At 41.8% G+C, this 14,916-nt stretch overlaps 1 protein-coding gene across 1 annotated transcript in view; it reads right to left on the bottom strand.

The window, feature by feature from the left end:
- Positions 1–14,916, bottom strand: part of LOC139412439 (myosin-binding protein C, cardiac-type-like) — a 38,829-nt gene that overhangs the window by 22,675 nt on the left and 1,238 nt on the right. Inside the window, exons 2-13 of the mRNA XM_071159230.1 lie at positions 11,035–11,367; positions 9,092–9,265; positions 8,710–8,787; positions 8,382–8,530; positions 8,059–8,176; positions 7,822–7,870; positions 5,876–5,935; positions 4,119–4,288; positions 3,542–3,674; positions 2,841–2,965; positions 2,583–2,688; positions 1,298–1,464 (exon numbers count right to left, since the gene is read on the bottom strand). Coding sequence (XP_071015331.1) covers positions 1,298–1,464; positions 2,583–2,688; positions 2,841–2,965; positions 3,542–3,674; positions 4,119–4,288; positions 5,876–5,935; positions 7,822–7,870; positions 8,059–8,176; positions 8,382–8,530; positions 8,710–8,787; positions 9,092–9,265; positions 11,035–11,367 — 1,662 coding nt within the window. The remainder of the gene's footprint in view (positions 1–1,297; positions 1,465–2,582; positions 2,689–2,840; positions 2,966–3,541; positions 3,675–4,118; positions 4,289–5,875; positions 5,936–7,821; positions 7,871–8,058; positions 8,177–8,381; positions 8,531–8,709; positions 8,788–9,091; positions 9,266–11,034; positions 11,368–14,916) is intronic.

Genomic DNA, 14,916 nt, shown 5'->3' with positions numbered 1-14,916 from the left:
TTGAGATGGTTTGGGATGAGTTGGACCACAAAGTGAAGGAAAAGCAGCCAACAAGAGCTCAGCATATGTGGGAACTCCTTCAAGACTGTTGGAAAAGCATTCCAGGTGAAGCTGGTTGAGAGAATGCCAAGAGTGTGGTAAGACAAAGGGTACTTTGAAGAATCTCAAATATAAAATATATTTCCATATGATTCCATATGTGTTATTTCATAGTTTTGATGTCTTCACTATTATTCTTGTAAAAAATAAAGAAAAATGAGTAGGTGTGTCCAAACTTTTAAAATGTAAAAAAAAAAAATCCAGGTCTAACTGAAAGACAGCAAAACCAATGTCTTCATACTGCAGCTCTTGACATCAATGACTGGGCACTTACGGTCATGTTAGGATTGTAAAACGGTGATAAACTGATGTTTAGTTATGAGATGATGGAGAATGGGTGTTTTTATTTGTCATAATGACGCAGTTAAGGTTCTGTCACAGTTGAAAATGCTGAAGTGACATTGTTAATTGATGGTTGTTGTTCAATCAAAATGAATGTTATTTAATTTTTGTCCTACGTTCGTTTAGATTTTCTCCTACGTTCGTTTCCATTGAATGGTCATCATCCAACGTCTCTACCACATCGCCTGTGGTTTGATTCTCTATACTCGCTGAAATAGGACAACATTTTTAGTTTGCCATGTTCCCTGAATACCTTTTTGGAATACCCTATAAATATACACCTATTGGCAGAAATTAGATATACAGAACAAATTAAACATGCAGTACAATGGGACAGGACAGAATAGAGAACCAACAGAGAGAGAAAGATAGAACACATACAGAGAGAGACAGAGAGAGCGCGAGAGAGAGAGAGAGAGACAGATAGACAAAGACACAGGTAGACAATTGAGGGTCACCTGAGCCAGCCTGTACCCTTCAGATAAAATATATGGGCCATGTCTTCTAACTTTAGCTGGCATTTGGACAGACTTGTGTCTGTGCGGTAACCTTGACATAGTAACATGGTTGATGGCGTGGGCAGCCATGTTTCAAGGTTAGGCAGAACAGGGGCTTGCTTGGAGTGACAGGAACACAAGAGTAGGCTGTGTCTCGGTGAAGGGTGAGGAAGAAGATTCACAATGTTTTTTGTATCTTCAGCCCAGTACTCTAGTTCAAATATTACTTTGTCTGTCTATAAACTGGACATGCTTTATGGACTGCAGGTGGTTGGACCCCAGGATACTAGCTATCATATTCAACATTGTTGAGCAGAGATGTATTTCATTCTGTTCTGTTGACTGATGTGAGCACTTACCCGACACCATGAGTTCAGACATAGATTCACCGCCATTGGTTTTAACTGTGTAGTGGCCACAGTCCTCCTTAGTTGCCTCATTAATGATGAGGACGTGCTTGCGGCCATCTTTCTTGAAGCGGTACTTGAAGGACTCATCCCTTGTCAGCTCCACACCATCTTTCTCCCTGCATAGACGGAGCACCACATGAGCACCAGCAGTGTCAAATTCTCCATTATTGTCTGATTAATTTAATCTACATTTCTACAAAACAGTCAGAGGTGTCACTATAACAGCTTTGATTTGAGGTTATGTTAGACAGTATCTAGTGAATGTGATACAGAGTTGTCGATGTAACACAGTCAGCCATTTTGCATTACAAATGTTCTCAACATGTCACTTTTCTGAATGGTCATCACTTTACCACGACTATTTCATTTTCACCAATGAAGGCACTGTTACACAGGTATTAACAGTGGTATCATGGCAATCTGATACTGTATGTTTTCCCAAAGAAACGAACTGGCAGATAGATGTTTATTTCTGTGCCCATGATTAGGTCCAATTCCAGGAACATCACCCTGTTGTATTTTAGATGGGTGACCATAATTCACAATTACTTTCTTGTTCCGTTAAAGGACAGGGGAGGTGCTAACAGCTCTGTGTGACCTTTCATGTGGCTGATAATTTACTGCATGTTATGATATTCAGCCTAGCCCTGTGGCAGATATACTGTGACTGAGACACTGTGGCAGAGACACTGTGGCAGAGTCACCGTGGCAGAGACACCGTGGCTGAGACACCGTGGCAGAGTGACTGTGGCAGGCAGTTCAGCATCTATCTTTCAGTCAGGGAAGTCAGAGCCTCGGGGTGACTAACACATTAAAGCCATGAGAGACACAAATGCCATCAACTGGACACTGTGAGGAAATTGTACCATGCAGCGCAGACTCAGAAACTACATCTGTTTCAATCCTTACAACCAGAGTAATGTATCAAACCAAGATCTGATATGTGGATTACTTCTAACAAGGGAAACACAAAATATAGCTATTTCCTACTGTACCACTATGTCATCATATTAGTTATTACAGCCATCTGTTGTGTCTGTCTGAATTGTTGTGAAGTGACGTAATGTGAACAGTATGTCAGACCATGCTTTTGATGTCCTCGGTCAGGGACTTGGCACTTTGTAAATCTTAAGACCCTGTCTAGTATGGCACCCATTGTTAACCTCCTCACACCTTCTATGGTATGGAAGTTATGGTGTTTGAGTTTGATTTGTGGGTTGAGGGAATGTCCTACCATTTGACAGTAGCCCCTTCTTCTGACACCTCACACTCTAACTCCACCCGCTCACCCTTCATGACCATCTGGTCCTCCAGATGACTTGTAATAGTGACAGGAGGCTCTGCAGACACACAGAGAAAGAAACCGTAAGAACCACCATTATACCACCAGGCACAAATATAATGTCAGTGTGAAATGCATTCAAACTGGTGTACAAACGAAACATTGATGTTGGACCGTTGATTGTCCACTTTCAGCTTGTCTCACATGCACCTTTGACAAAGAGCTCTGTGGTGCACTTCTCATCTCCGACCACACAAGTGTATGTGGCATCGTCTGACAGTGAGCAGTGGTTGATGGTGAGGTATCGCTTGTTGCCAACACTCTCAAAGATGTACCTGGTAGATGGACAAGAACCTTCATTATCCACTCAATTATTCACTCAATTGTCCCTTCTTTTTGACAGGCATAGACAACATTCAAACCGCAATAGCCTTCTGTGTAACATTGTATTCTTGTTGATGATACATTGTATAGATAGCTGGTAAATTGGTTGATAGCATAACAGTTTTACATCAGTCATCATCATGTTTTCAGATTAGACAGCAGTGTGGAGACCCCAAAAAGCTTCCATATTTACAATGGTTGACAAAGTCGTATTCCTGTGTAGCTTATTTCAGCTCTTTGGTACTGTTGGTACCTAGCAAAACAATTTCAGATGTGCTGCTTGAAATGATGAAAGCACTTACTTGCTGTTCATGAAAGGTCAGCAAGATCAGCACAGTCCATCCATGTGTTTTGGGGGGAAGGAAGAGAAACGTTAGCATGACATATACAGCAATCTGAGAGAAAGCTAATTGTATTGTTGAGTTGCTGAATAAGCATGTGTTGTACACACATTTGTAAGAGATGGTACATCAGTAATTCATTCAATTTGAATGCAAGCTCAGAAAACCCTCTCTGCTGATGGCTACCTTCCAGTTGATTGAATCTCTTGCCCATTCTTCAGCCATTTTACATCTACGTCTTCATTGGCCACCTCAATGCATAGTTTCATTTTATGCCCTTTTTCTACCTGGTAGGCAGGGTCCAGCTTCTTTAGGAAAACTGGAGTTTGGAGACACAGACACATGGAGAGAAATTACTTTTCCTATAGTTAACAATACTTATCTGCAGAGCACAGGAGGTTGGTGGCGATTTAATTGGGGAGGACGGGCTTGTAGTAATGGCTGGAGCGGAGTAAGTGGAATGGTATCAACTACATCAAACACATAGCTTCCATGCTTGATGCCATTCAATTCACTCCGTTCTGGCCATTATTATAAGCCGTCCTCCCCTCAGCAACCTCCTGTGCTGCAGAGGTAACATTTAGCTGTAAATACAGATACAGTAGCTAGCTTCTACAATGGAGGCTTCCATGGAGGGATGACTGAAGGGATGAGTACCTAAATGGGTATTTGCGGTTTCCATTTTAGGTCGGGTTCAGTCTCAGGATGCATAATGTATTAGCTGAAGGATATGTGTTGGTTTCACAAAGATAGAGATACCAACCTTCACTCTTCTTTTCCTCCTTCTTCATCTTCTTCAGCCTCTTCAACATCCCACGCAGGTCTGTTATGCCATACTGGAAGGCAATCTTCTCATACTCACTGGCTGGAGCCTTCTGGAGGATTTCCCATACATCCTCATCAGGCTCATTTTTGACCTGGGACTTAGAGGCACTGGCACAGAAAGACGACACAAGGGGACAAGGTAAAGCCACTGTCTGAAGCCATCACTTAGCATTATCATTAGGCTACATTACTGACCATGCACAGTAACAGTTAGGTCTACTCATGCTCAATAGGCCTACTTATACATTTTCTTCATTATCCATTTTCTTCAATTTTCCATTACAATTTTATAAGTTTGCATTCAGGTTTCACTCAAAAACTCATTGCAGTCTTCACATAACAATCAGATAGCATATTATTACATCGACAACAATTGTTTCTTACCGATGACCTGGTGAACCTTTAAAACAACTGCTGCGCTCATTCCGAAGCAGAACCCAAGCGACATGCATGACAAGACAAACCAAACAGATTAATACATACATTAAATATACATTGCTGTACCCAAAATCGAATTATAGCACCCTAGAACCCACCCATGAAGACCGCAAACAAGCGCAATAACTACAACAAATATAATTTCTGCTGCAATGGTCTGCAGACATGCAGAAAAGTGACATAGCTATTGTAAAATATTGAAAATAAATTCAGATTAATCTGAATTATACAGAACACCAAATCAGAATAATTTTGACTGTATTATGAATTTTGAAAACAACATTCACATTTTCAACAAACAAGAGATCCCAAAACAATGTGTTTGCCAGTATAGGTCAATTCATGACATCAAGGTAAATGCCAGGGCATGAAATCCACTAGACTAGGAGATGGGTTTGACATTAAGAGATTGAGTGAGACGGAACAATGTCTGTGTGTGATGGGGGCGGAAATAAACCATTGCTTTTAAAACAGGTGGAGTCGTGACTGGATGTGGAAGGTAGGTCTTGAGAGTCAGTGATGACTCATTGTGATGATGCAGTGACACTCATAGGGAAGAAACAGGTGCAGACCACAAAGTGTTGTGAAAGCTTCTAGTGCATTCAGATGTGTGTTAAATCTCCTGCACTCGCAGAAAAAAAATGTGCTATCTAGAACCTAAAAGGGTCCTTTGGCTGTCCCCGTAAGAGAACCCTTGTCAGAAACCTATTTGGTTCCAGGGAGAACCCTTTTGGGTTCCATGTATAACCCTTTCCACAGAGGGTTCTACATGGAATCCAAAAGGGTTTTACCTGGACCCAAAAAGGGTTCTCCTATGGGGATAGCCAAAGAACCATTTTGGAACTTTTTTTCTAATAGTGTACTGCTCTATGTGTTCTAGCTTGTTTGGTAGAAGTGACAGTCTTCTGCAGGGCATGAGGGGTGTGAGTGTGCTAGGCAGAAGTATTCTGGGACCAGTATGAGATTAGCAGGAGGACTCAAGATGCATTGTGAGTAGGCAGCAAGACTGAACTGAATTCAGGTTAGTGATAAAGTAGCTGGGAAATCATGTCCATTAATCCAATCTGTTGGGTAAACTAGTAGTAGTCACTTACTCTCTGTATAGTGAAATCCAGTGAAGAAACGGAGGGGGGGGGGGGGGACAAAGAGAGATGGACACAATGAGATAACATGCCCAAGAGAAACAAGCTTACTAATTTGGAAAATAATGTTACTCAACTTTTTGTTCTGAAATAATCAGAGATAATTCACACTCACCTTTTCTTCAACAAGGCACTGAAGTCCAACTCTCCGGCTTCCTCGCTTCCATCCATACTGCTGTAGAAATATCAGCACCAATATCACAATGTCAGTACCCTATCAAAGCAATGTATTCTTAAAGTGTAGTTATCATCATCACCATAAGAGATGAGCAGCACCCTTGAAAACAACAATAAACATGTCATCCCCCACGAATGATGTTCAGTTCATTACTATAGCTCCTGCCTTGGACTAATCAGTGTAATATTGTAAGTGCCGGATCTCTGTGGCAAGATGTATCATTCACCCACGTTTTTTTTTAAATCAGGCCAGTACTGTCTGAGATATCGCGTGTGACTAACGTATGAAGGAATGAACAGAGACAAATCCACAGTCCTCTCCCCGATTTCATAATGGGGGACAATTATAGACAGTAGCAGAAAGGGTCTTGACATTTTTTCAAGGTGGAACGCAGGGAGCTGGTAGATATTTTAAGGGGTAAGAAACAAAGAGATCTTTGGGACGCACTGTAAATATAGTATAATATAGATGGATAGAGACAGACAGGCTGTCTTTTCTGGCATCCTTACCCTGTACTAGCGTAACCATGAGAAGCAACAATCCTCTAAACAAAAAACAAACCACTCAAAGTGAATGCCAGCACCTGGTCAAAATCCCCATGGAATCTGTATTCCACACTGATCAATGTGATGAGGGATCTCAGGGAGAGGAAAGCCGTTTTAAATGTGGCTGGAAGTGTTTATCTCCTCCCTCTGATCTCTGGAGCGATCAGGATTAAACGAGGGCCTGGTGGTTTATGTGGTAGAATTACAACACACGGCGGTGACTTCCTCCAGTGATATCTCTCATCCGACAGCCCTGGAGAACCAGTGCCACAGAAAAGCCTGTGTGTCTTAACACATCCTGGCACTTTCAATGCCAACAAACCAGGGGCAAGACCAAAACTCACTATGTCGGCTCACTGTTTGTGCAGCTGGCTCCACTGTTTTGATAAAGACCCCGTGGTAGATCAGAGAGAGAGTTTGAGTGACATATAAAGTTGGTGTGCTGTTAAGCTGCTTGTTAACCCAGCCTATTGTACTCTCTCACCTCCAGACCAGAAGCTGGTTCTGTCAAAGTTGGCACGATGACAGTGTTCAATCTGTCAAGCTAAAGGATGACCCAGTGGATTTAACATCTAAGGTGGTCTCTGAGTTAGGTCAAACCCTGTCTCTTTCACACCAAGGCTGTCTTCTCAAATTCCAGCGAGGAAGTTACACATTCCCAGAAACGGGCTCTGTTTGGCCAAAAAGGAAAGCAGAGAAAAATATGGACTGAAAACCTTTCCCTGAAGTCTTTTTGGTAATCAGAGGCCCCAGTGTTTGGATATGAACCACCAATGTTGCAGCAAACACCCCTCCGCCACTACCTTCCTGATGGTACACTTCTCTTCCTAGCAGCTCCACTCCTGACAAGTTGGCATTGCCAGATAGTTATTTCTCTCACATATCCAAAGGACTGTATAGATACTATTACACTCTATTTACTTATTGTGTATTGGCACATAATGTATACAAAACAGAGAAGCATTTAAATAACCGTCCAACAATATGCACAGACTGCTAGTTTGGGGCTGTCGAAAAATGCTTTTGTTAATACCATTGTACAAAGTTAATTTGTGTTGTTTTGTTGATACAGCTTGCTAAATAACAACTTGATATACCTTTAACTTTCGCACTCGCACACACACACACACACACACACCAGTAGAGGCTGCTGAGGGGAGGATGGCTCATAATAATGGCTGGATCAGAGAGAATGGAATGGGATCAAACCATGTATTTGATACCATTCCATTTATTCCACTCCAGCCATTACCTTGAGCCCGTTCTCCCCAATTAAGGTGCCACCAACCTCCTGTGACACACACACACACACATAAAGAAAGAAATGTTTGAGCTTACGTGCGCCTGAAAGCTGCCCTGATGTCAAACCCTTCCACAGCCCGGGCCTCTGAAACATTATAGAATAATCAGTTATCTCTTCTCTATCATTGATTTTTATACCATAGGTACTATAAAAAAATAACTGATATTTACTGTATGATTTAGCAAGGAAAGGCAGGCACTAAGGAGAAAATAAGAACAATTGTCATTTCTGTTAATCTGCCCCAAGTGATTGTATTGTGTGAGGGCACCCACCATGCACAGTTAGGTCAAAGTTGCAGCTGTCAAACTTGTCCCGGGATGACACCTCACACCTGTAAGCTCCAGCGAAGCTGGGCTTGGCTGCAATGATCTGCATCTCAAAGGTGTAGACCTGAAATCAAAGGCGAAATAATTCCTGGTAATAATAATGTCAACCAAAACCATAAAACCTCTGAAGTCTTTTGCAAGGTGATCTCTAGGACTTTCCTGAACAACTTTTAACAGCTCATTGCAGTGTCGAACCTATCATGATGTTCGGAACTGTACATTGGTGACAACAGTATGTAACATGCCCATGGATGGGGAAAAAGTCAAACCTTAGAGTTACGATCATAAAGCTCCTTGAGCTGCAGGTTCTTTCCAGACTTGCTAGCCAGGTCCATCCACTTCCCTTTAAACCACTTGATGGTGGGCTTCTTCAGCAGTGAAGCAGCATTTACTTTAGCCACAAAATTTATGTTCTCACCTGGACACAACAGTAGAGAAACATGCTTTGACATGCCCATAGCATCTTTATGAATGGCTTGCATGAATGGTTATGATCTCTGGGGTACTGTTCCCTAATGTTACCATGTCTGGTGTCTAACTAAGTCTCTCTGGAGGAGAGTGTCTGCTAAATGACTAAAATGTAATGGTGCCACTCACCCACAGTGACCTCCCCACTCTGGGGTTTCTCTGTAAACAGGCCAGTGAGGTCTGTCTTCATGTCAGGGGCTTGACTTTCTGGGAAATGAACAGGAAAATGTTAAACAGGACAGAGCTAGGGAGAAGCTGGGAGCAAGTAAACTACCAAGGATTGTTAAACCATCTGTTTTTTGTGTTTTTTTTCTTCACAGAAGCTCTGTGGAAGGTTGTGAGGCTGATACAAAGCTAAATTGTGATACTGGCAAGCGCAGTGCACAAGTTTTTCAGTGAAGCATATAACAATGTATCCATTTCCATGCATTGTGACCCTACAACATCACCACAAGCGTGTATCCAGTAGCTCAAAGGATCGGTGGAAACAATCTGTAAACATTGGTCTAACCATCAAATCCTGGAGTGTCATGTGCCTGTATATTGGCACCTGGCTGAGGTGCTGCTGGTGTAGTGTCCGCTGCTGCAGGGTTCTCTGCTGGGGTTGGGGCCTCCGCTGGAGCTAAAGTGTCTGTAGCAGCTGGATCTGAAGCTGCTGGGTCCCCTGCTCCACCCTGGGCTTCCTCTGTTAACAAAGAGTTAACAATGGGAGACTCATAGAACTGAATGTTTCTCTAGTTAGTAGACTAAGTGTACCTTCGACTGTAGGCCATATACACTGAGTCTACGAACACCTTCCTAATATTGAGTTGCACACCGCCCAAGGCCCATGTTGACTCCAATGCTTCCCACAGTTGTGACAAGTTGGCTGAATGTTGGTGGTGGACCAATGAAAAACTCAGATAATACTTTAATTCCCTTTTGACCCACATTTTAATTGCATAGACAATCCGGGGAAATCCACAATATCAAAAGTGTCACACAAGCAGGAAGATGGCATGCTTTGGGAGGGGGCATGCAGGAATTAATGAGATGATCGAGGAGGGGCATCATGCAGGAATCAATGGGATGCTCAAGGGGTTACATTTTGTGGTGAAACTTAGCCTATGCGCATGCTCTCTCTTAACTCATAAAATGTCTTAGCATTTGAGAGTGCTTTGTTTCCATAGGCCTATCTTCCCTCTCATTAGCTGGAATGGTCCCACCTGATCTCACCTCTTCCTGCCTGCCTGCCTTCCATCTTTAAAGGATGTGTATTTCCATTGTTGGAGCGGTAAATAGACTATCTTGTAAATATAATAGACAATCTTTTGCTAGATGGCTCTGAGTGGGCCTATCTGTAATGTATTCGTGCGCGGCGCTTTCTAATAGTTGTAGGTGGCCTTCCCGTGAGGACGCCAGTATTATGAATGACTCGACTGTGAATTGTGAATTAAATAAGTTCTGATGATTATTATGTCTGCTTTAGACTATTATTCCACATTGAAGGGTAATGAAGGATTTTGGAATGAATATGCATTTTACATTACCAGTTATTGTTAACTGTCATTTTGACAGAGGTATGTCCCAGGGGGGAGCTATAAAAATATAATTGCCTGTTTCGGTCATTTTTAGGAGGCTGATGTGAGCCTGTTATACCCCAACCTGAGTCTGGAGTAGACAGATTTGCCTGCCTCTAAGCATTTTCTTTTTCATTATAAGTGTTATTAGAAGTTTTGAAAGATCTATTTTGGATTACTTTGTCAATATTGTCAATTGAATGTCTGGATCCCCATTGACATAAATAAAAGCACAACTTCTGCACCTGAACCTGCCTGCCTCTTGCAACATTTCTGCCCTTACCAATGCTACAAGGTCCCTATTTTACACATTTGTCTACGCTTATCTTGCAAATATTTCCATTTATCAACTTTGAACGGATCAAGTTTCCATGTGCACTGTGTTATCTCCTGTCAGATGCCTCTTGTGGCTATCTATCCTGAGCACTTGCTGCTGTGGTTACTCATGAGGAAACAATCTGTTTGTGTCAGGCCAGGGTGAAGGTCATCAGGGAGGGTTTGATGTGAATCACAGCAGCCCTGGACAGGCTGGAGCTGCTCCAAGTCTGAGCTCTCCACAGCCACTGTCTCTCTCTGACCCCAGACATGTTTCCATCTTATCAAACCACACACAGTTCCTACTGCCAGGCTGAAAGGGTACATGTTGCTGTGTGATCAACTATGTAGGTAATGTTACAGTACACACTGTGCTCTGTGCTTGATGAAATGAAACATACTGAATGATTGTCTAAAACAGACTGTGATTGAGGTGATAACAACCAGTGCAACAAACAGTGCTCAGTGATCAACAAACATGTTTATGGTGTCTGGTGGCCTCTGTGCTCGGTGATCCTCACACTGGGCTCATAGGTGAGTATGGCTCTGGACACAGGTCTACAGCCTCATAGACTCCCACCTTTCTTTTCCTTCACTTCCTCCTTCACTTTCTCCTTCAATTCCAATTTGACTTCCTCCATGACTTCTTTCTTCTTCACCTTTAGGTCAAACTTGACTTTTGACCCTCCGGCAATCACTGCATAGGCAGTGCCGTCCTCCTTGGTGACTGCTTGGATGGTAAGTGAGTGCTTGTTTCCATCTGCCTTGATCACATACTTGTCGTCAGAGACAAGGTCCTTTGTGTTGCACTGCCATCTCACCTTCGCATCAGGCTTCTCTGTCTCTGTCTCAAAAACTACTGTTGCCCCTTCCTCTGCCACCTGAGTCTTTGGTTTCTTGGCAAATGCTGAGACTGGAGAGGGAAGGATGGGTTAGAATGAAATTATTCCCTTTAAGATGCCCAGTTTGTCATGGACTTTTGCAGTAAATTGTGATGTAAAACCTTTGAGGTGCACTATGATGATACACGATAGTAGTTCTATTATCAAAATGTTAGCACTTCAGAAAAATTACAAATAAGGTTATACAGTGCATTCCGAAGGTATTCAGACCCCTTTCCTTTTCCCACATTTTGTTACGTTACAGCCGTATTCTAAATTGGATTCAAGAAATTGTTTCCCTCATTAATCTACACACAATACCCCATAATGACAAAGCAAAAACAGGTTTTTCGAAATGTTTGCAAAAAATAAATAACTGGAATACCTTATTTACGTAAGGATTCAGACCCTTTGCTATGAGACTTGAAATTGAGCTCAGGTGCATCCTGTTTCCATTGATCATCCTTGAGATGTTTCTACAACGTGATTGGAGTCCACCTGTGGCAAATTTAACTGATTGGACATTGTTTGGAAAGGCACACACCTGTCTATATAAGGTCCCACAGTTGACCGCACATGTCAGAGCAAAAACCAAGCCACGAGGTCGAAGGAATTGTCTGTAGAGCTCCGAGACAGGATTGTGTCAAGGCACAGATCTGGAGTAGGGTACCAAAGCATTTCTGCAGCATTAAAGGTCCCCAAGGACACAGTGGCCTCTATCATTTTTAAATGGAAGAAGTTTGGAACCCCCAAGACTCTTCTTAGAGCTGGCCGCCTGTCCAAACTGAGCAATTGGGAGAGAAGGGCCTTGGTCAGGGAGGTGGCCAAGAACCCGATGTTCACTCTGACAGAGCTCGAGAGTTCCTCTGTGGAGATGGAAGAACATTCCAGAAGGACAACCATCTCTGCAGAGACAACCATCTCTGCAGCAATTATATTCAGGGGCGGCAAGGTAGCCTAGTGGTTAGAGCGTTGGACTAGTAACCGGAAGGTTGCAAGTTCAAACCCCAGAGCTGACAAGGTACAAATCTGTCGTTCTGCCCCTGAACAGGCAGTTAACCCACTGTTCCTAGGCCGTCATTGAAAATAAGAATTTGTTCTTAACTGACTTGCCTAGTTAAATAAAGGTTCCTCAGTAAAAGGCACATGACAACCCGTTGTCTAAGGACTCTTAGACCATGAGAAACAAGATTATCTGGTCTGATGAAACCAAGATTGAACTCTTTGGCCTGAATGCCAATGATCACTTCTGAAAGAAACCTGAAACCATCATGCTGTGGGTATGTTTTTTAGCAGCAGGGACTAGGAGACTAGTCAGGATCGAGTGACAGATGAACGAAGTAAAGTACAGAGATGAAAACCTGGTCCAGAGCACTCAGGACCTCCGACTGGGGAGATTAACCCTCTAACAGGAAAACAACCCTAAGCACACAGCCAAGAAAATGTAGGAGTGGCCCAGCCAGAGCTCAGACTTGAACCCGATCGAACATGTCTGGAGAGACCTGAAAATAGCTGTGCAGTGACGTTCCCCATCCAATCTGACAGAGCTTGAGAGGATCTGCAGAGAAGAATGGAAGTAACTCCCCAAATACAAGCTTGTAGCATCATACCCAAGAAGACTCAAGGCTGTAATCACTGCCACGGTGCTTCAACAAAATACTGAGTAAAGGATCTGAACACTTATGAAAATGTGATATTTCCGGTTTAAAATGTTTATAAATTTGCAAAAATTCAAAATACCTGTTTTTGTATTGTCATTGTGGGATATTGTGTGTAGATTGATGAGGGGCAAAAAAATTGTTTTAATCAATTTTACAATAAGGCTGTAATGTAACAACATGTGGGAAAAGTCAAGGGGTCTGAATACTTTCCTAATGCACTGTATATACAGTAACCTTAATTGTACCCCTATTTTAAACTCAGTTGAATTAATCAAGTGAAATTGATAAATGCTGAAAAGGCTGATCTTATCATTGCAATCATCTGCATTGCAGTGGGTTGATATCAGAGCTCTCCAATGTGTTGTTAATGAGAGGTTTTTATTGTCTAATACATTTCTCCTCTCTGTGAGTCGTATCAGGTGTTTTATTACCCTCTAACCAGAGAATGGTTTCCAATCAGCCCATTACATCTCGAATGAAATGACCTCCACATGGAGCAAGACGACCCTATGGGTTTAAATATAGAATGCATTTGTGCCCCACTAATAAATGCACTCAGCAGGCAACCCCAGTGACAGGGGCACAGGTAGCACAGTAGAGGGATTAGTGAGACACTATTTTAGTTGCGCAGGGAGCATAGAAAGAATGTTACGCCTGTTCTGGGCTTCCAAGTGTGCTCCCTTTTCAGGCTATTGATGACTGGTATCTCCTCCCTAACCTCAACTGTGTATTTATTGGGCCTATTTATATTACATTTCGCTCAAATTCCTCCATATAAAGTAAAGTAAATGAGAAAAAATATATAACATGAGGGTTGAAACATATTTTGAACTAACAATCGTTATTGTAAAAAGAAAAGGAAAAAATAACAAGCAAGCAAAGCAGTTAGCTAGCATTAGGACCAGGAAGTGTTTACCCAATTAACTTATATAGTTCACCTGTATCTTCTAGTTCTTGTTTTATTTCAGTCCAAATCGTTCACCACAAACAATGTCTTCATCAGTTGGGGAATTCAAAACCCCTTTTCAGATGCAGTGCAAAGCATCTTTGTATCAGTAGAGAGACTCATTCTACATTTAAAAGACACTTCAACAAAAAACAGATTTACAGAATAATTATCTGTTGATAACAGGGTCTTGATGTTAATGCTGAATTACTCAAACAGCCCATGACTGTTGTACTTTGGGAGATCTTGAACGCTTAGCAGACATATTGTATCTGAGTAACTGATACTGGGAGGAGACTGCATTGTCATCTGATCTGTTGAGTTGCTCTTTCCACAGTGAATGGCAATGTTTTCCGTCTGACCCAAAAAACTGGAAAGTCATTTGTCTGGTTAGAATCCTGTGAGGCATTTCTGGATCATCTGCACATGATGAGTGATGTTTACACATGAACTCAGTGGTGCATGAAATGATGCACTCTGAATTTAGAACTTAGGCTTACATACACTCCCCTATGTATTTATTTGGACAGTGAAGCTAAAACTTTGAGGTCAAATGTTTTATATGAGGCGACAGTACAGAATGTCACCTTTTATTTGTGGGTATTTTCATACATATCTGTTTTACCGTTTAGAAATCAATGCACTTTATGTATCTAGTCCCCCCATTTGAAGGTGCCATAAGTATTTGAACAAATTCACTTACAATGTATAACATTTTGTCAAAAGTTTTGTATTTGTTCCCATATTCATAGCACGCAATGACTACATCAAGCTTGTGACTGTATGAACTTATTGGATGCATTTGCAGTTGGTTTTGGTTATGTTGTGCCCAATAGCTATGAATGATAAATAATATATTGTTTCATTTTGGAGTCACTTTTATTGTAAATAAGAATCAAATATGTTTCTACATTAATGTGGATGCTACCATGTTTATAGAGAATCATGAATGAATCGTGAATAATGATGAGTGA

Source organism: Oncorhynchus clarkii, chromosome 6 (genome assembly GCF_045791955.1).
Source record: "Oncorhynchus clarkii lewisi isolate Uvic-CL-2024 chromosome 6, UVic_Ocla_1.0, whole genome shotgun sequence".
Lineage (NCBI taxonomy): Eukaryota > Metazoa > Chordata > Actinopteri > Salmoniformes > Salmonidae > Oncorhynchus > Oncorhynchus clarkii.
The sequence above is the reverse complement of the archived record's forward strand: the minus strand, read 5'-3'. Positions and strand labels throughout refer to the sequence as shown.